This window comes from Somniosus microcephalus, chromosome 10 (assembly GCF_052327205.1).
Source record: "Somniosus microcephalus isolate GS21.2 chromosome 10, FLI_Smic_1.0, whole genome shotgun sequence".
In the NCBI taxonomy this organism is placed as follows: domain Eukaryota; kingdom Metazoa; phylum Chordata; class Chondrichthyes; order Squaliformes; family Somniosidae; genus Somniosus; species Somniosus microcephalus.
In genome coordinates this window covers 189,989,910-190,011,270 of record NC_140996.1, presented here as the reverse complement: position 1 = coordinate 190,011,270, position 21,361 = coordinate 189,989,910, and the positions used below count along the sequence as shown (strand labels likewise).

The 21,361-nt window shown below is 43.1% G+C and overlaps 1 protein-coding gene and 1 long non-coding RNA gene across 4 annotated transcripts in view; one reads left to right on the top strand and one right to left on the bottom strand.

The window, feature by feature from the left end:
- The window catches only part of LOC147111942 (neurobeachin-like), a 1,011,877-nt gene that overhangs the window by 639,666 nt on the left and 350,850 nt on the right, over positions 1 to 21,361 (bottom strand). For both annotated transcript variants that reach the window (XM_085999351.1, XM_085999350.1), the window contains one exon: positions 5,652 to 5,733. In XM_085999351.1, the coding sequence (XP_085855477.1) occupies positions 5,652 to 5,733 (82 nt within the window). The remainder of the gene's footprint in view (positions 1 to 5,651; positions 5,734 to 21,361) is intronic.
- On the top strand, positions 7 to 20,718 carry LOC147111943 (uncharacterized). Of its 2 annotated transcripts, none has more exons than XR_015079780.1 (3): positions 7 to 95; positions 5,682 to 5,780; positions 20,573 to 20,718. It is a non-coding gene; the product is annotated as an uncharacterized LOC147111943 (long non-coding RNA). The 2 variants fall into 2 exon arrangements; XR_015079781.1 differs by lacking the exon at positions 7 to 95 and adding an exon at positions 1,078 to 1,148.

Below are 21,361 nucleotides of genomic sequence, written 5' to 3'. Positions count from 1 at the left end.
ATATAACTACATCCAGAAACATTTTGATCTTTTGGTTGTATATAACTGAATGTGGATTAGTGCAAAAATAATTATGGGGCAAGAAACCAAAAAAGGTAAGTACATCTTACATGTGGTAGTGCACTAATCAGGAAAAAAGATCTAGGGGTTACTGTGAGCAAAGCTAGCAAACTGAGAACCCAGTGCTGGACTGCAGTCAAAGAAATGAAAATAAGGAACTGGCTGCATTTGCCGAGCGCTTAAATCAAAATAGGCTGTAATGTCACTATATAATGCATTGGTCAGGCTCCATCTGGAATACTTATGCCCAGTGCCAGCTGTGGCTCAGTGGTAGCCACTCTCACCTCTGAGTTACGGAGGTTGTGGGTTTAAATCTCACTCCAGAGACTTGTGCACATAATCCAGGCTGACACTTCAGGGCGTCTGTCCTCTCAGGTGTGTGTAAAGATCCCATGGCACTATTCAAAGAAGAGCAAGGGAGTTCCCCCTGGTGTCCTGGTCAATATTTAACCCCCACTAACATCTAAAAAGATAATCTGATCATTTATTTCATTGTTGCTTGTGGGAGCTGCAGTGCGCAAATTGGCTGCCGCGTTTCCTACACTGCAATAGTAACTACACTACAAAAGTAGTGTCATTGGTTGTAAAGCGCTTTGGAACATCCTAAGGTTGTGAAAGGCTCTATATAAATGCAAGTCTTTCTTTTTTTCTTTAACTTCTAGTCACATAATAACAGGAACCAATATATTCCCCTTCAAAATTTAGCAGTTCTTAGAAATCTAAATTATGAAGAGAGGTTAAGGAAGTTAGCTTGTTTTCTTTATAAGTGGACAACTTTGAGTTAACCTAATTGAAGTTTTCAAGATTACGAGGTGAATTGACAAAGTTATCCAGGAACTTTTATTACCATGGGAAAGGGTTCAAAAATACCAGGTGAGAGATTTATGAATTAGGAAGTTCAAAATAGGTAATGACATCAGGCAAGAAACTATTTTCTTAGTGGATAATAAATGTGTGAAACAAGTTCCAATTAAGGTTTTTGGAGTGAATAGTATAAATGAGTTCAAGAAACAAATTCATTTCTAGAACGAGAATAGATTATGGAAGATGATGAGAAGTCTGATGTATTGAATTGAGATCAATCAAAGGTCAATCTTGGAGGGCTTAACAGTCTTTTCCTTTTCCTAAAATAGGTTTGACCAACTGTGTGTAGAGCCAGAGGATGTAGGTGGGGTTTTAAATGAATTTTTTGCATCTGTGTTCACTATGGAGGACGACGATGTGGACATAGAAATCGGGCAGGGGGACTGTGATATACTTGAACATATTAGCATCAAGAGGGAGGAGGTACTAACGGGTTTAGCAGGCTTAAAAGTGGATAAATCCCCAGGCCCGGACGAGATGTATCCCAGGCTACTATGTGAGGCAAAGGATGAGATTGCAGGGGCTCCGACACAAATTTTCAGAACCTCTCTGGCCACAGGGGATGTGCCAGAGGACTGGAGAACAGCTAACGTAGTACCATTATTCAAGAAGGGTAGTAGGGATAAACCAGGGAATTACAGGCCAGTGAGCCTAACATCAGTGGTAGGGAAATTATTGGAAAAAATTCTGAGGGACAGAATTGGTCTCCACTTGGAGAGGCAGGGATTAATTAGGGATAGCCAGCATGGCTTTGTCAAGGGAAGATCATGTCTGACCAATTTGATTGAATTTTTCAAGGGGGTGACGAGGTGTGTGGATGAGGGTAGTGCAGTGGATGTGGTTTACATGGATTTCAGTAAGGCTTTTGATAAAGTCCCGCATAGGAGACTGGTCTGGAAGGTAAGAGCCCATGGGATCCAGGGTGCCTTGGCACATTGGATCCAAAACTGGCTTAGTGGTAGAAGGCAGAGGGTGATGGTGGAAGGTTGTTTTTGTGACTGGAAGCCTGTGTCCAGTGGGGTACCGCAGGGATCGGTGCTGGGTCCCTTGCTGTTTGTGGTCTACATTAATGATTTGGATGTGAATGTAAAAGGTATGACACGAAAATTGGTGGGGTGGTAAATAGCGAGGAGGAAAGCCTCAGGCTACAGGACGATATAGATGGGTTGGTCAGATGGGCGGAACAGTGGCAAATGGAATTTAACCCTGAAAAGTGTGAGGTGATGCATTTTGGACGGACTAACAAGGCAAGGGAATACACAATGAATGGTAAGACCCTAGGAAAGACAGAGGATCAGAGGGACCTTGGTGTGCATGTACATAGATCCCTGAAGGCAGCAGAACAGGTGGATAAGGTGGTAAAAAAGGCATATGGGATACTTGCCTTCATTAGCGGAGGCATAGAATATAAGAGCAGGGAGGTTATGATGGAGCTGTACAAAACGCTGGTAAGGCCACAGCTGGAGTACTGTGTGCAGTTCTGGTCGCCACACTATAGGAAGGATGTGATTGCTTTGGAGAGGGTGCAGAGGAGATTTACCAGGATGTTACCTGGGCTGGAGCGCTTCAGCTATGAAGAAAGACTGGACAGGCTGGGGTTGTTTTCCTTGGAGCAGAGAAGGCTGAGGGGGGACCTGATTGAGGTATACAAAATTATGAGGGCATAGATAGGGTAGATAGAAAGGAACTTTTCCCCTTAGTAGAGGGGTCAATAACAAGGGGGCATAGATTCAAGGTAAGGGGCAGGAGGTTTAGAGGGGGGTTGAGGAAAAACTTTTTCACCCAGAGGGTGGTTGGAATCTGGAACTCACTGCCTGAAAGGGTGGTAGAGGCAGGAACCCTCACAACATTCAAGAAGCATTTGGATGAGCACTTGAAATGCCATAGCATACAAGGCTATGGACCAAATGCTGGAAAATGGGATTAGATTAGATAGGGCTTGATGGCCGGCGCGGACGCGATGGGCCGAAGGGCCTCTTTCTGTGCTGTATAACTCTATGACTCTATGAGTACCACGGTTTCTTATGCGACAAGCTGGCTGTAAGTTGACAAGCCTGAGTTTGGAATTGAGTCCAATTCTCTGTGCCCTACTCGGTAATCAAGATTCCGAGCCTGCAGGTCCACAGTATTCTGAGGCATTGTTATGATTGACTAGCTAACCTGGCTCATCAATGGAGCCTGGAGAAATAGACCTACCACTGGGTGCTGGAATTCTTCCCGCTTACTTCCAGATAACCCTGAAAGTCAATGGGCAGGATTTTCATTGGGCCGTGGAGGCGGGAATGGAGGTGTGTGGGGGGTTAAAATCCCGAAATCAGGGGGCACGAACCCATCCCGCCCCCATGCCAGTTTCAAAAGAGGGCGGGTACCCGCCCCACACTGGCCCGCCTCCCTGAGGCGGAAGGGGATTAGTGCCAATTAACTGCCTATTAACAGGTAGTTAACAAGCAGTTTTTAGCCTAATCCCTATTTTTAATGTTGAAGTGTGGGATTCCCGACGGCTCCAAACCACGCCAAGTTAGAGGAGTCGGACCGTCGGGATAAAGGGCTTGGAGGGGTCGGGATGTCCAGTGTTCAGGTGAGTGATGGGTGCATGAGTGCAAAGGTAAGTGTGTTTGGTGTGTGTAAAGTATTTAAAGAAGTTTAACTTACCTTTACAGCCTTCCTTCCTTCAGGTCTCGGGAGTCCCTCATCTCACTGGCACAGAAAGCAGAATGGCTGCGAGCTGTCAAAAATTGCAGCATTCAGCTTTCTGTTCCGGGGAGATCTCTAAATCATCCCGAGAGGAAGGAATTAACTTAGAATACAGATTGTCAATGTTTGACAGCTTCAAACAACTGTGAAACGCTGATATTTCATCTGTCAAAAGGTCTTGACAGATGAAATATCAATCTGTGACGTTACCTGTTGCCGGGGTGGCCCTTAATTGGCCTGCTGAGCCCGCTGGGCGGGCTCAACAAGGTCAATCAAGTCAAAATTGCGTGGGTTGGCTAGAACTCGATGGAGGCGGGACTACAACCCCGAAAGTTGTAATCCCGCCTCCTACCCGACGACTCAATAAAAATCCAGCCCATAGCCTTAACAAATAGGGTGGTGCATACTGGGGAGTCTACTGATATTCTGGGCTCTTAAGCTGCAAGCTTTTAAACTCCAGCAATAAATCAGTGCAAACATGTGGTCCCTAGCCTTATTACATGCCATACTACATCGAAGTTAATAGGATATGCCCTATGGTGCAAGTATGCACACTCAATTTCAAGCAAAAAGAAACTCTACTTAAGTGAATTTCTTAGCACTTTTGTTTGGAGACTTATCAAGTATGGTGAGGAGTTCCTGTATGTATCAGAGAGCCGACTGACAAAACAACAAAATTAAGAGCAGTTCCTACGACACTGAATTGGTTCAAGCATTAATGCTTCCTCCATTCCATTTACCTTGTCATTAGGAAATCAAATGAAACATTGCTCACAAGGTGTACTCCTATTATAAGGACAAAATGAAGTAAAATAATAAAGTAAATCTAGATCCATTTCCAACTATCCAGTAATACTTAAACCAAGTTAGAGTTAGCTCTGCCCACAATTTAATTATTTGTAAAGTCAGCTTTTCTTTTTTAATTTGGGGGGTGTTTTTATTTTTTTTAAATTTTAAGTATCAAAAACAGGGAGACTATCAGGAAAATAATGCACAAAAACAAAATTCAGAGAAAATCAGTAAAAATGATTCAAATGCAATGTAAAAGGGGCTATGATACAAATTTCCATGATTATAAAATTGTCAAATTATTTTAGTTATTTTGTGATTAAGCTGCATTGCAAAGTGTGATGATTGCTAAAATTAATGTTTAAAGTACGATATCTCTACTAAAATTTAATTTTGTAATATTTGCCATGAATGGTATATTGCAGTCATTGTATGCAGTGTATCCATTTTGTATATAAAATTAGTGTAGTCATTTTCAAGTCTCTTCAGATATACTTCATTTGTTTACATTTTGCTTCAGAGCCTATTGTCATTCCACAGTATAAAAGTTTTTACTATACATACATGTCACACCTTTTCATTCTTTTATTGTTCTACCTCCATTATAAACCACAAATGCTGAAATAGCATTTGCTATAGTATAACTTCAGTCACAATGAACTATTTGCCTGGCCTGTAAATGTTACATTAGTTTAGTGCTACTGCATTAAAAAATAAATTAGAAATAAGATTATTTTCCTCTTTCATTTTAAACTTTCATGTACTATTCAGTTCACATCCAAATAACATTCCAAGGTTTATACTGACAGATGTCCTAAGTCAGGTGTGCTTTGGGAGGTATTAAATTATATATCTCATGTATGTGCTGATTTTGTAACTGATATTTACATTGATCCTGTTCAAATTGTCATGCTATAGCACCAGACAAATTAAAGGAAACAACATGGAAGCCTTAACTTTGAAGTTAGGGAAAATAATTTTCTAACTCTTCTGTTCATCTATTCCCTATAACTGTAAATCAACATATGTAAATTCATATCACATGTTTTAGAAAGGAAGATCGCATATAACCAAGCTGTTTTCTTTATTTTACAACTATGCACAATAAATGGTATGTAAACAGATATTCAATGCACATTATGAGTTCCATCAAGTTATAGTCAATGTTGCTCAACAGCTGGGCTGTAGATGTTCTCAAGGGATTGCACGTATTAACGCTAAAATTAACCATTATGTATACTTACTTGGATTTTGAATTTTTACTGTTGAGTCAGGTTCTGGATGAGGCTTGTGAACAACCTGTGTGCACACTTGTTCAGTCAAAATCTAAAGAAGAAGTAAAAGACATGGAACACACTCCTTCACAGTAGCAGGTAAACCTTTATACAATATCCATAGTAACTACTATTTTAATAACATTGGCCCGGAATTTGCGATGAGAATAACGGTGAGGCTATCAGCGCTTACCATTATAATTATGGAAATCTGACAGCAACTTCTGGAGTACGCATGTGCGGAGTTAAACGTGGAAATCCAGAAGTTGCTGTCAGAGATACGGGATGCACTGTTGCCGTCCTCGCCAATAGACTCGGCATTGAAATGACTGCAACAGCATGAACTTGCTGTACTTGCCCACTAGTTTCACACTAAAAATGGTTGAAAAGGTTAGGGTTGGTACATTCAGGAGTAAGTGAGTTTTAATGGTGTGATAAGTGATAATTACTGCTGAACAACCTCTGGCCATAAAAAACTAATTTTACTAATGTGGAGTCTCATTCCCTCAGAAGAAAATTAGTGTTGGAGATTTCAAAAATTAAAATTAAAATGTTATCCCTCTCCCTTAATCCCATCTTATTTCCCAATCTTTATTTTGTTTCCTGTACATCATTTAAATCTAATTTATATTTTCTGCATTAAACTTCCTGGTTTGGGCTCAGTAAGGATACTTCAATTTGATTGGTTGAAGAGTCTTGCTGTTACTTGCCCTGTTGACAGTGCCACAGATCCCCTGTAAAGGGCGGCATGCTGGAAAAGATGTCGAATTAGCCGACATCTCTGCTGACAAGCCCGCAAAAAGTCTGTGGCCAGCTGTCAGCGAGGTGAATAGCGAGCATCGTTCCTTCGACGCTGAGCACAAAATTCGGGCCATTAGTGTTGTATCCGTGTGTTAATGGAGACACGGAAGGCAGGAGTTGGTTTCACAGGTGTTTACTGAACAAAGTCTGGAGGTGAACTAACAGATACAAGACACTATACAGGCTTATATAGCCCGAGTGGCCATTACCGGCATTTCAGTACACAGGGGGCTCTTAAAGGCACATACACCACAATTCCTCCCCTTTTAGACAACCAGTACATAATATTTTAAGTAATCATTAATTAACATGTTACAAGAACAATAATCTACACATTTGCTGCAGTTAATCAATTATAAGTCAGTCTCTCTGGAGGCTTCCTGACTCGGTCCGGATAACGCCTCGGTGGTGTAGTAGTTTCTGGTGGTGTAGTAGGTTCTTTTGGCAAGGCTGATTCAGCTTGAATGCCAGTGTCGGGTTCATCTGGTTCCAGTATCACCGGATCGGAGGTAGATACTATGGGTATCTCTGCTTCATCATTAGGCGTATAGAGTTGTGGTGTAGGGTGTCCCTTTTCGGATGACTATGATCTGGTCAGCATGGCGCCTTATTATGCTTTCTCCAATGTCCACGGTATACATCAGTGGTCCTAGTCGTGTGCAAATAGTTCCAGGCTGCCATTTCTCGGTATGGTAGTCCCGGGCCAAAACTTGTTGACTTATCTGGAAGGTTCTAGTTGGCCTTTCATTCATGCCTTGAAATTGCCGGTTCTCCACGTCCCTTCTGATGTTTGGCTTGATCAAATCCAGCCGGCTTCTTAGGCTTCTATAGAAGAACATCATGGCGGGAGTTTGGTTTGTAACCACATGTGTTGCATTCCTGTATGCAAACAAGAAGTTATCTATCTTATGCTGAAGTTTTATGTCTTCATTACCCATGGCCTTTATGGCCTTCTTGCAGGTCTGGACAAACCTTTCAGCCAATCCATTGGTGGCGGGATGGTATGGGGCGGACGTGTAGTGCTTAACCCCATTGTTTTTTTAAGAACTTCCTGAATTCTTCGGACACAAATTGCGGTCCATTATCAGAACAGATCTGTTCAGGCAGCCCATTCCTGGCAAATATGGTCCTTAATACTGTGATGGTTTTGTCCGTGGTGGTGGAGGACATCTTTATTACCTCCGGCCACTTGGAGTGTGCATCAACCGCGATTAAGAACATTGAGTCCATAAATGGACCAGCAAAGTCGATGTGTACCCTTTGCCATGGAGATGAGGGCCACTCCCATGGATGTTGAGGGGCTTGTGGTGGGGCGTTTTGGACCTTCTGGCATCCTAGGCAGCTCTTGGTCATTTCTTCGATGTCTCCATCGATACCTGGCCACCACACAAACGCTCTGGCTAGGTTCTTCATTTTCACTCCACCCAGATGCCCCTCGTGAAGCTCCTTTAGCACTTTATCCTGGAGTTTGGGTGTAATCACCACTCTGGATCCACACATCAAGGTTCCTCGGCACACTGACGGCTGTTCTCTTCTTTGCGAGAATGCTGGTAACAGTGGTTTGCCATGTGCTGGCCATCCCTTCACTGTTAAATCGTAGACTCGTGAGAGAGTCGGGTCATTTCTCGTTTCCTTTTCAATGGCAGAATTTGTTACTGGTAGACATTCCACTATGGTTGAGTGGAACATCTCCACTGGGTCTACTGTAGGTGCCTCTTCTACCGTTGGCAACGGTAGGCGCGATAAACCGTCAGCATTCCTATGCTGTTTTGATCCTTTGTATTCTATGTCATATTGGTGTGCCCCTAGGAAAAGGGACCACCTCTGTAGCCTTTGCGCTGTCATAATGGGAACACCCTTTTTTGGGTTGAATATGGAAACGAGGGGTTGATGAACATAACATAAGAACATAAGAAATAGGAGCAGGAGTAGGCCAATCGGCCCTCGAGCCTGCTCCGCCATTCAATAAGATCATGGCTGATCTGATCCTAACCGCCAATCCACGATCACAGAACCATCTCCTGAATCCAACAGAATTAGACACACGAAATAGGAGCAGGATCAGGCTACACGGCCCCTGGGCCCGCTCCGCTACTCACAGGGCCATGACCGATCCGAACCTAGACTCATGTCCAAATTCCTGCCCGCTCCCTGTAACCCTTAATTCCCTTTTCTTCTAGGAAACTGTCTATTTCTGTTTTAAATTTATGTAATGGTGTAGCTTCTACAGCTTTTTGGGGCAGCATATTCCATGGACCTACCACCCTCTGAGTGAAGTAGTTCCTCCTCATCTCAGTTTTGAAAGAGCAGCCCCTTATTCTAAGACTATGCCCCCTAGTTCTAGTTTCACCCATCATCGGGAACATCCTCCCCGCATCCACCCGATCCAACCCCTTCACAATCTTATATGTTTCAATAAGATCGCCTCTCATTCTTCTGAACTCCAATGAGTAGAGTCCCAATCTACTCAACCTCTCCTCATATGTCCATCCCCTCATCCCCGGGATTAACCGAGTGAACCTTCTTTGTACTGACTCGAGAGCAAGTATGTCTTTTCTTAAGTATGGACACCAAAACTGTACGCAGTATTCCAGGTGCGGCCTCACCAATACCTTGTACAACTGAAGCAATACCTCCCTATTTTTATATTCTATCCCCCTAGCAATGAAAGCCAACATTCCATTGGCCTTCTTAATCACTTGCAGCACCTGCATACTAACCTTTTGAGTTTCGTGCACCAGGACCCCCAGATCCCTTTGTACTTCAGTACTTTCCAGTTTCTTGCCATTAAGATAATAACTTGCTCTACGATTTTTCCTGCCAAAGTGCATAACCTCACACTTTCCAGTATTGTATTCCATCTGCCAAATCTCTGCCCGCTTACTTAGCCTGTCGATGTCCCCTTGCAGGTTTTTTATGTCCTCCTCACTCACTACTTTCCTTCCCATCTTAGTATCATCTGCAAACTTTGATATGTTACACTCGGTCCCCTCCTCCAAATCGTTAATATAGATTGTAAAGAGTTGGGGACCCAGCACTGACCCCTGCGGAACACCACTAGTTACTGATTGCCAGTCTGAGAATGAACCATTTATCCCAACTCTCTGCCTTCTGTTAGATAACCAATCCTCTATCCATGCCAGAATATTACCCCCAATCCCGTGATTTTTTATCTTAAGCAATAATCTTTTGTGTGGCACCTTGTCAAATGCCTTTTGGAAGTCTAAATACACTACATCCACTGGTTCCCCTTTATCCACCCTATACGTTACTTCCTCAAAGAACTCCAGCAAATTTGTCAAACATGACTTCCCCTTCATAAAACCATGCTGACTTTGTCCTATTAAATTATGATTATCCAAATGTCCTGTTACTGTACCGTTTTGGGTACTGTTGGGGGAGATGACTTATCAGGGGAAAGCACCAGCAGCCAGGTTCAGGGCACCATGACTGGCTCTGCTGCACAGAAGGGCGGGAAAAAGAGGGATAGGGCTATAGTGATAGGGGATTCAATTGTAAGGGGGATAGACAGGAGTCTCTGTGGCCGAGACCGAGACTCCAAGATGGTATGTTGCCTCCCTGGTGCAAGGGTCAAGGATGTCTCGGAGCGGGTGCAGAGCATTCTGAAGGGGGAGGGGGATCAGCCAGTTGTCGTGGTACATGTAGGTACCAACGATGTAGGTAAAAAGAGGGAGGAGGTCCTACAAGCTGAATTTAGGGAGTTAGGAGCTAAATTGAAAAGTAGGACCTCAAAGGTAGTAATCTCTGGATTGCTACCAGTGCCACGAGCTAATAAGTTTAGAGAGAGTAAGATAGATAAGCTAAATACGTGGCTTGAGCAGTGGTGCAAGGGAGAGGGATTTAAATTCTTGAGGCATTGGAACCAGTTCTTGGGGAGGAGTGACCTGTACCAAGGGGACGGTCTACACCTGAACTGTGAGGGAGCCGATGTCCTCGGGGTAATATTTTCTAGGGCGGTTCGGGAGGATTTAAACTAATTTGGCAGGGGGATGGGAACCTAGGTAGTGGAAAAGAGGGAAGTCATATGAAGTCAGAAATAGATGGTAGAAAGGTGAGAAGCAATAAGCAAAGGAGAGAAACACAAAGGGCCAAACTAATTCATAATGAGAGTGTGAAAAAAGCAAGCCTGAAGGCTTTGTATCTTAATGCTAGAAGCATTAGGAACAAGGTGGATGAATTAGTTGTGGAAATAGAGGTAAACAAGTATGATTTGATTGGGATTACAGAAACGTGGCTGCAGGGTGGGCAAGGCTGGGAACTTAACATCCAGGGATATACAATATTTAGGAAGGATCGGCAAAAAGGTAGGGGAGGTGGGGTAGCATTGCTGGTAAAGGAGGGGATTAATGCAATGGAAAGGAAGGATATTAACTCGGATGAAACGGAATCTGTATGGGTAGAAATGAGAAATAGCAAGGGGAGGAAAACGTTAGTGGGTGTGATATATAGGCCTCCAAATAGTAATATGGAGGTGAGGGAAGGCATAAAAAGGGAAATTAGAGAAGCGTGCGATAAGAGCACAGCTGTCATCATGGGTGACTTTAATTTACATATTGATTGGACTACCCAAACTAGTAAAAATTCTGAGGAGGAGGAATTCCTGGAATGTTTTCGGGACGGTTATCTGGACCAATATGTCGAGGAGCCGACTCGAGATCAGGCCATTTTAGACTGGGTATTGTGCAATGAGAAGGGACTTATTAGCAATCTTCTTGTACGAGGCCCCTTGGGTCAGAGCGATCATAATATGATTGAGCTCTCAGTCGAGATGGAGAGTGAGGAAATTGAATCAGAGACTAAGGTCCAGAACTTAAGTAAAGGGAATTACGAGGGTATGAGACGGGAATTGGGTAAGATTGATTGGGTGGTGTTTCTGGGGGGATTGACAGTGGATAGACAATGGCAAGCATTCAAAGATAGAATGGAAGAATTCCAGAACATGTTTATACCGGTTTGGCACAAAAATAAACCTAAAAAGGTGACTCAACCGTGGATAACGAGGGAAATTAGGGACAGCATAAAATCAAAAAAAAGGGCATATCAACTGGCAAAAAAAAGCACCAGACCGGAAGATTGGGGGCAGTACAAGATACAGCAAAAGAGGACAAAGGGATTAATCAGGAAGGGGAAAATAGAATACGAAAGTAAACTTGCAGCAAACATAAAGACAGACTGCAAAAGCTTTTATCGGTATATCAGGAGGAAAAGACTGGTAAAATCCCAAGTCGGTCCCTTGCAGTCCGATTCGGGAGAATATATAATGGAGAATAAGGAAATGGCAGACCAATTAAACTCATACTTTGGTTCTGTATTCACAAAGGAGGACACAAATAACCTCCCAGGAATATCGGCAAACATAGGGACTAATGAGAGGGAGGAGCTGACAGAAATTAGTATCTCTAGGGATATGGTGCTGGGTAAGTTGAGGGGACTGAAGGCCGACAAATCCCCGGGGCCTGATAAACTACATCCTAGGGTACTTAAGGAGGTGGCCCTGGAGATAGCAGATGCTCTAAGGATCATCTTCCGGAACTCCATTGACTCGGGAACAGTACCCGTGGATTGGAGGGTAGCTAATGTTACCCCAATATTTAAAAAGGGGGGTAGAGAGAAAGCAGGGAATTATAGACCAGTAAGCCTTACATCGGTTGTGGGCAGAATGCTAGAGTCCATTATTAAGGATAAAATAGCGGAGCACTTGACAAATGGGGAAAGGATCGGACAGAGTCAACATGGATTTACAAAGGGTAAATCGTGTTTGACTAATCTGCTGGAATTTTTTGAGGAAGTAACTGGTAAAATAGATGGGGGAGAGCCAGTGGATGTGGTGTACCTTGACTTCCAGAAAGCCTTCGATAAGGTTCCACACAAAAGATTATCATGCAAAATTAAGGCTCATGGGATTGGGGGCAAAGTATTAACGTGGATAGAGAACTGGCTGGCGGATAGAAAACAGAGAGTTGGAATAAACGGCTCGTTTTCGGAGTGGCAGGCAGTGACCAGCGGGGTGCCGCAAGGATCTGTCCTGGGACCCCAGCTGTTCACAATATATATAAATGATCTGGATCAGGGAATTGGATGCAATATTTCCAAATTCGCTGACGACACTAAACTAGGAGGAGGGGTGGGCTCTGATGGGGATGTCAGGAGGCTACAGTGCGATTTGGACAGGTTGGGGGAATGGGCGGATACGTGGCAGATGCACTATAATGTGGATAAATGCGAGGTTATCCACTTTGGGGGTAAAAACAGGAGGGTAGATTATTATCTAAACGGCAATAGATTGGGAGATGGGGAAGTGCAGAGGGACCTGGGTGTTCTTGTGCACCAGTCACTGAAGGAGAGCATGCAGGTGCAACAGGCGATTAAGGAGGCAAATGGTATGTTGGCCTTCATATCAAGGGGGTTCGAGTATAGGAATAGGGATACCTTACTACGGCTGTACAAGGTGCTGGTGAGACCGCATCTGGAGTATTGTGTACAGTTTTGGTCGCCCCATCTGCGGAAGGATGTTCTTGCCATGGAAAGAGTGCAACGGCGATTCACCAGGCTGATACCTGGAATGGCGGGAATGACCTACGAAGAGAGATTAAATAGTTTGGGCTTGTACTCACTGGAGTTTAGAAGATTGAGAGGGGATCTCATCGAAACATATAAAATTATGGCAGGCCTGGACAGGCTGAATTCAGAGAGAATGTTTCCAATGGCCGGGGAGCACAGAACCAGGGGCCACAGTCTAAAAATAGCGGGGCAAATCATTTAAAACAGAGATGAGGAAGAATTTCTTCACTCAAAGAGTGGTGAGCCTGTGGAATTCCCTGCCACAGAGGGCTGCGAAGGCTAATTCAATAAATATTTTCAAGAGAGAATTGGATATATTTCTGAAGGCTAAGGGGATTAAGGGTTACGGAGAAAAGGCGGGGACGGGGTACTGAACTGGTAAGATCAGCTATGATCTCAGACGAAGATCAGCCATGATCTCATTGAATGGCGGAGCAGGCTCGAAGGGCCGAATGGCCTACTCCTGTTCCTATCTCTATGTTTCTATGTTTAATAATGGACTCCAAAATTTTACCTACCACAGATGTTAGGCTAACCAGTCTATAGTTTCCAGCCTTCTGTCTACTGCCCTTTTTAAATAAGGGTGTTACATTAGCAGTTTTCCAGGCTGCCGGGACCTTTGCCGAGTCCAGGGAGTTTTGGAAAATTATTACCAGTGCATCCACAATCCCTACCGCCACTTCCCTCAAGACCCTAGGATGTAAGCCATCAGGTCCAGGTGATTTATCCGCCTTGAGTCCCATTATTTTACCGAGTACCACTTCCTTAGTGATTTTGATCGTGTTTAGCTCCTCCCCCCCTATAGCCCCCTGTTTGTCCGGTGTTGGGATATTTTTAGTGTCTTCTACTGTAAAGACTGATATAAAATATTCATTCAGTGTTTTTGCCATCTCCATATTTCCCACCATTAATTTCCTGGTCTCATCCTCTAAGGGACCAACATTTACTTTAGCCACCCTTTTTCTTTTTATATAACTATAAAAACTCTTAGTATCTGTTTTTATATTTTTTGCTAATTTACTTTCATAATCTATCTTCCCTTTCTTAATCAATCTTTTTGTAATTTTTTGCTGTCTTTTAAAGTTTTCCCAATCCTCTATCCTCCCACTAGATTTGGCTACCTTATATGCCCTTGTTTTTAGTTGAATACTATCCTTAATTTCTTTACTTAGCCACGGATGGCTGTCTTTTCTTTTACACCCTTTTCTTCTCAGTGGAATATATATCTTTTGGAAGTTGTAAAATAACTCCTTGAATGTACACCACTGATCATGTATCGTCTTACCCTTTAATCTATTTTCCCAATCCACTCTACTCAATTCCGCTCTCATACCTTCATAGTCTCCTTTATTCAAGCTTAGCACGCTTGTTTGAGATCCAACCTTCTCACCCTCTAATTGAATATGGAATTCAACCATGTTATGGTCACTCATTCCAAGGGGATCCTTTACTAGGACATTTTTAATTAATCCCGTCTCGTTACACAGGACCAGATCTAAGGTTGCTTGCCGCCTGGTCGGTTCAGTTACATACTGCTCAAGAAACCCATCCCTAATACACTCAATGAACTCATCCTCAAGGCTGCTCTGCCCAATTTGATTTGTCCAATTAATATGATAGTTGAAATCCCCCATAATTATAGATGTTCCCTTATTACAAACCTCAACTATTTCCTGATTGATACTCCGTCCAACAGAGTTGCCACTGTTCGGAGGCCTATAGACTACGCCCACTAGTGTTTTTTCCCCTTATTATTCCTTACCTCCACCCAAACTGTTTCATTATCCTGATCTTTTGACCCAATATCATTTCTCTGTATTACAGTGATTCCTTCCTTTATTAACATAGCCACCCCACCTCCCTTTCCTTCCTGCCTGTCCTTCCTGATCGTTAAATAACCTGGTATGTTTAATTCCCAGGCATTGTCACCCTGCAGCCATGTTTCTGTAATGGACACAAGATCATACCCATATGTAGTTATTTGTGCCATTAACTCATCTGTTTTGTTACAAATGCTACGTGCATTCAGATAGAGAACTTTCAAAGATGTTTTGTGACACTTAGTTCCTGCTTTTGCCCTTTTTATTACTTTACCTTTTACTCCATACCTTCTGCCCCTTCCTGACACGCTCTAGTTTTTAATTTCCCCACTGCTACCTAAGTCTATTACCTTCTCTGTTGTCATTTTTATTATTTGTTCTCTAGGAACCTCCCCCCCACTAGTTAGTTTAAAGCCCTCTCTACAGCCCTAGTTATATGATCCGCCAGGACTCTAGTCCCAGCAGTGGCCAAGTGAAGCCCGTCCCAACGGAACAGCTCCCTCCTGCCCCAGTACTGGTGCCAGTGTCCCAGGAAGCAAAACCCATTTCTCCCACACCAGTCTTTGAGCCACGCATTTAACTCTCTAATTTTATTTGTCCTAGCCAAATTCGCTCGTGGCTCATTATTACCCTTGTGGTTCTGCTTTTTAATTTGGCCCCTAGCTGCTCAAACTCCCTCAGCAGAACCTCCTTCCTTGTCCTATCTATGTTGTTGGTACCAACATGGACCACGACAACTGGATCCTCCCCCTCCCACTCCAAGTTTCTCTCCAGTCCAGAGGAGATGTCCTTAACCCTGGCACCGGGCAGGCAACACAGCCTTCGGGACTCTCGCTCTCGGCTGCAAAGAACTCTATCTATCCCCCTAACGATACTATCCCCTACCACTACAACATTTCTTTTAACTCCCCCCACTTGAATGGCCCCCTGCTCCACGGTGCTGTGGCCAGGTTGCTCATCCTCCCTGCAGTCCCTGCTCCTGTCCCCACAGGGAGTAAGAGCCTCGAACAAGGTAAATTTTTGTCCGTGTAGGTAATGGTTGAATTTCTTCACTCCCCATACCAGGCTGAGTGCTACCCTGTCGATCTGGGCATAGTTACGCTCAGCTGAGTTCATGAGCGTGACGCAAAAGCTATCGGCCGCTCCGAGCCATCAGGGAATCTATGCGATAATACCGCGCCTACGCCGTAAGGGGATGCATCGCACGCCAGTCTGATTGGCAGTGATGGGTTGTAATGAGCCAAAACTTCCTTGGACGTGATCAAGCCTTTGCATTTATGGAAGGCATGTTTACAGTCTTCGCTCCATTTCCAAATTACTCCCGTTTGTAGCAGTTCGTTAAGAGGGTGCAGAAGAGTTGACAAGTTCGGTAAAAATTTATGATAGTAATTTATCAATCCCAGGAACGACCTTAATTGTGAGACATTTTCAGGTGCTGGGGCTTTTATGACCCCTTCAATTTTTTCAGGTGACTTATGCAACCCTTCCTCGTTAATTATGTGGCCACAATATGATATTTGTTTTTGGAAAAATTCGCACTTGGGGCGATTTGCTCGTAGGCCCCGTTCTCTCAGCCTAGTGAGCACCTGCTCCAAATTGGCAAGGTGCTCGTTGTCGTTTTCTCCTGTTACAAGGATGTCGTCTAGGTAGCATTGAGTCCCCGGAATCCCTTGGAGGACTTGCTCCATAGCTCTTTGCCAGATAGCTGGAGCTGATGCTGCTCCAAAAACCAGTCGATTGTACTGGTACAGGCCTTTGTGTGTATTTATCGTGAGATACTTTTTAGAGGCCTCTTCAACCTCCATCTGTAGATATGCCTGTGCCAAGTCAATTTTGGTGAAACGTTTCCCTCCGGATAGTGAGGCGAAAATATCTTCTATCCTCGGAAGAGGATACTGTACCGTGTGAAGGACCAGGTTTACAGTCACCTTGAAGTCCCCACAGATGCGAATTTTTCTCTGTTCTTCAGATTTATCATTATTCAACGTTTTCTTCATGACTGGGACGATGGGTGTTGCCCACTCGCTCCAATCTATCTTGGATAATACGCCTGCCTTTTCCAAATTCTCCAGCTCTGCCTCGACTGCTGGACGAATTGCGTATGGCACTGGCCTTGCCTTAAAAAACTTGGGAATTGCCGCATCTTCCACTTTTATTGAGGCGGTGATGCCTTTCAAGGTTCCTAGTTTCTGTTGAAACACTTCCTTGGCGTTGGCCAAGATGTCTTTTAATCGTTCAGGTATGACGTCATCATCATTTTTTTTCTTACTGGTCACCATCAGTGCCTGAATGGAGTGCCAGTCTAAACGTATCTTCCTGATCCATTCACGTCCCAACAGCGGTGGACCACCATCTTGCAGAACGTATAAATACAACTTCTGTATTTCCTTGCCGTTGTATACAACAGGCATCCTTATTTTCCCTTTGGGGTATACTTTCTGCCCCGTATATGTTTTCAAGATAATGGATGTGTCTTTCAAAGGTATATGCGGAAATAGCCGCTCGTAATCCCGTCGACTTATGACGGTCAGAGCTGATCCTGTATCTAGCTCCATTTTAACTGGGGACCCCGCTATCGTGAGGGTAACCCAAATGGTCTGGTAATCTTCTTTGGCAATTACATTATGTAATTTGAGACAGCTTAGTCTCTTGTTTCCGGAGTCGCTATCGCTCTTCTGGTCTTCGGAACTACTGTCCGTCATCATTAGTACCTTTCTGTACTTTTCCTTATTGATTTTTTTCCTGTCCGTGGATTTTTTGTGTCCAGATCGGCATACACGTGCAATGTGTCCAATCTTTCCGCATTGCCTGCATGCTTTGTCCTTGAACCAGCAGTCCCTCTGGTCATGGGTGGATCTGCCGCAGCGATAACATCTCTCGAAACCCAGTGTCATTTCATGGGTGTCGAAGTCCTGTGGCTTTTGCTGTATCTCTGCAGCTCCTCTTGCGGCTGCTTCGTATGATATAGCCATACTGAAAGCCTTGTCCAGTGTCAAATCTTTCTCAGAAAGTAGCCTTTTCTGTGTTCCTTCACTTAGGAGACCGCAGACGAATTTGTCTTGAAGGGAATCTGCCAGTCCTGCCCCGAATTGGCAGTGCTTTGATAGCTTCCTTAATTCGGTGAGGTAATCAGCGTTACTTTCATTCTTGTGCTGATTCCTCTTGAAGAATTTGAATCGTTCCGCTATCAGCAGCGGTGTTGGGTTTAAGTGCTCCTGTAGGGTATCAACAATCTCCTTAAAATTCTTGTCCTTTGGTTTGGCTGGAGTGATTAAGTTTCGTAACAGCCCGTATGTCCTTGCGCCCATTAGATTTAGAAGTACTGATGCCTTATCATTTTCTATTTCATTTGCTGTGCAATATACCTCCACTCTTTCCACATATGTGGTCCAATCCTCTATATCGTTATCGAAAGCATTAATATTGCCAGCCTTAGGCATCTTGAAAAAAAAAATGGCGCCTCCCGCGCTTTCCTTTCTTCCCTGCAGAAAAAAATGGCGCTTCCCGCGCTTTCCCGCCGCTGCTGCTGCTGACAACGCTGTTTTCCGCGGTTTTTATTCACAGGTGGAGACTCGTTCCCGCCGGACTCTCTGGGACTTTTCCCTCCCTCTGCTTGGTCCGAACGCCAACCTGCTTTGCAGCGCCGGCCGTCTCCCGAGTGCTCCCCCCCTCTGTCTCTGTTTGCCTCCGCCTTCACTGCTCGGCCCCGCTGCAGAGCCAGCCGATGGAGCCCCAGCCCGCCGCCCAGGAAGGATTATTGCAGTACCTGTCACCAGCTCGGCTAGCTGGTGAAACCACAGTTTTTCTTTTTTCTTTCTTGCTTTTCTTCGACTTTCGTCTGAGGAATCGATCTCCTTGAGGTGCTGCCGAATTGCAGGTAAGTCCGTTTCCAATTCGTCGCCACTGTTGTATCCGTGTATTAATGGAGACACGGAAGGCAGGAGTTGGTTTCACAGGTGTTTACTGAACAAAGTCTGGAGGTGAACTAACAGATACAAGACAATATACAGGCTTATATAGCCCAAGTGGCCATTACCGGCATTACAGTACACAGGGGGCTCTTAAAGGCACATACACCACAATTAGATTCTTTACTACACATAGATTTTCATTCTTGGAAGTAAGTTCATCATCCATATTGGAATAAGAATTGGCCATCTAAAATGTGAGAAGTCACATGTGACATGATCCCTTTATAACACTTGTGCCTTAGGCATGCAGATGATCTTCTCTCAACTGTGTTGTGTAGCAGCTTCACTTTCTGAGGTGTGTCTTGAGATTTTTTTCTCTCCTGTTGTCAACAACCATCGTGGTCTTTTGTGTTCCACACCAATTAACAATTTCAAGTTCCCTCTTGGATGTGAGATAAGTTTCAATGTATTTTTAAAAATTGAGTTTTATGCAATACACATGGTTTCTACAATTCTTTAATTGTGGTCCACTGTTATCTACCTCGATTGGACTAATCTTGATGGACTTCAACCCTGCAACCCCTGGCCAGCCCTAATATCAATTTCTCATTGTATGTACAAATTGAACAAACCATGAAGGTTTTTTTCCAGTGAACAATCACATGCTGAACAGACAGAAATCATTTAGGATCAGTCGTCCTCATTCTCAAATGAAGCAATTCACTGCAAACTATTGGTTAATTAAGTTTTGCAACTAGATTATAAGACTGACTATCCCTTTAATACGCTTTACATCTGGAAACAAAAGACCTCCTATACCTGTACTACTGTGATGGCATTTTCAATGTTTTTGACTAGCAAAGGTTAAACAATATTAGGCAATAAGACCTCAATACCTAATTTCTCTCCTACTCTTTCCCCTCCCACCCCACCCCCCCAGGCCAACAAAAAGTCAATTTTTTTTGGTTAAAAAGAGTAAGCCATAATGCACAGTGAGGAACAGGTTTTTTTAGAAATTTAGAAGATATAAATCAAAACATAAATGGCAGCACAATTGGTGTAAGTAGGGCATCGCAAATAGGGACAGGAGTCCATAATTCCTCGATGCTTACCTTTTCTAACCTATGGTACGTGAAGGATAACAAATGAAAAAAGTTTTGTTGTGATATAATGATTCTTGTGTTGCTCTATTATAAATATTCTCATTTCCAGTTACTGAAAACACACATTTCTATTTGAGAGCTAGTTATGTATGGATCCAATATAATGTTGCATGAAACATTAACTATTGTAAAATTTGTTATTTAAGTCACATGTCCTGGAGATATGTTTTAATTTCTCCAACTATAGAGGTACACTGAATGCAAAGTGAAACTCCTGAGCTCTTTAACTAAAATACAGATTACAGTCTGGATTTTGTATTTAAACATTGTGTTGAGGAAAAGTAACAAGGTCCTACATAACATATATATTGTGCAGACAGAGTACAGGAGAGTTTGCATTGCTGTCCGTAAATCTGTTTCCAGCTTCTGTTTATTTTATTTTCTATCAATTTTTAAAAAAATCTTCAATATAAAGAGCCATTATAACATTTCAAGATTTATTGGCACCCTCCTCAGCTCAACCCAGGTGACCTGTAAGCACCTGCTCATCATTATTCTATGCAGTATTTCCTGTAACTGTCGCTTTAATCTGGTATGATTGATAGCTCTGACTTCAGAGCCCTTTCAATTGAATAATTACTGGGAAATTCTCCTATAATTTTTATTTTTCACAGGAAATCTAAATTCCTTGGATGAACAGAGCTCTGCATCATCACTGTGCAACATCAGATTTTCAAATCTACCTGACTGTTTTATTCAAAAGTCTTGACACTTATCAGACTCTAAGGACTAGATGCTATAAAAGGGTATTTTAATCTATTATGGACTAATTCTGATTTGTTTATTTTGTAAGTGTTGTACTGATTCAATATTTGTTCTATCATTTGGCTTCTGTGTTTTAATTAATCTGTAAATGAATCTATCGAATAGTTTGGCCTAACAGCAAGCATTTTCTGCCTTTCAAGATATACAGGAGGACATAGCAGGCATTTTATGTTTTTTTATTCTCGGGATGTGGCCAATGCTGCAAGCACATTCACTGCCCATCCTAGTTGCTGTGGCGATTAAAAAAAAAAACAAGTAGCTTTCTGGACCACTTCAGAGGGCATTAAGAATCAACCACATGATCTCCAGTGAACAACATACTGCAAATGGGGACTAATTGTTAAACCTATGCATTCTGGATCATTGGAGACATGATCAGCTTATGAAAAACATCTTTTTACTATGAACACAAGACAAAAATATTAGAAAAATGCCTCAGCCATGGCAACTTTATTTTTTCCTCACACAGGATACATTCAGAATGCAGAAATTTGATAAATATTCTAAAGCAGTGAGAGTATTTATTGCCGTTACTGCTGCAGGAAAAATACAGCAATAAATTCACCTTTGAATTACAATGTGCATAACATATGTTTCTCACACCAGTTACAGTACTTGTCATGCTATCTCTTTTTGTT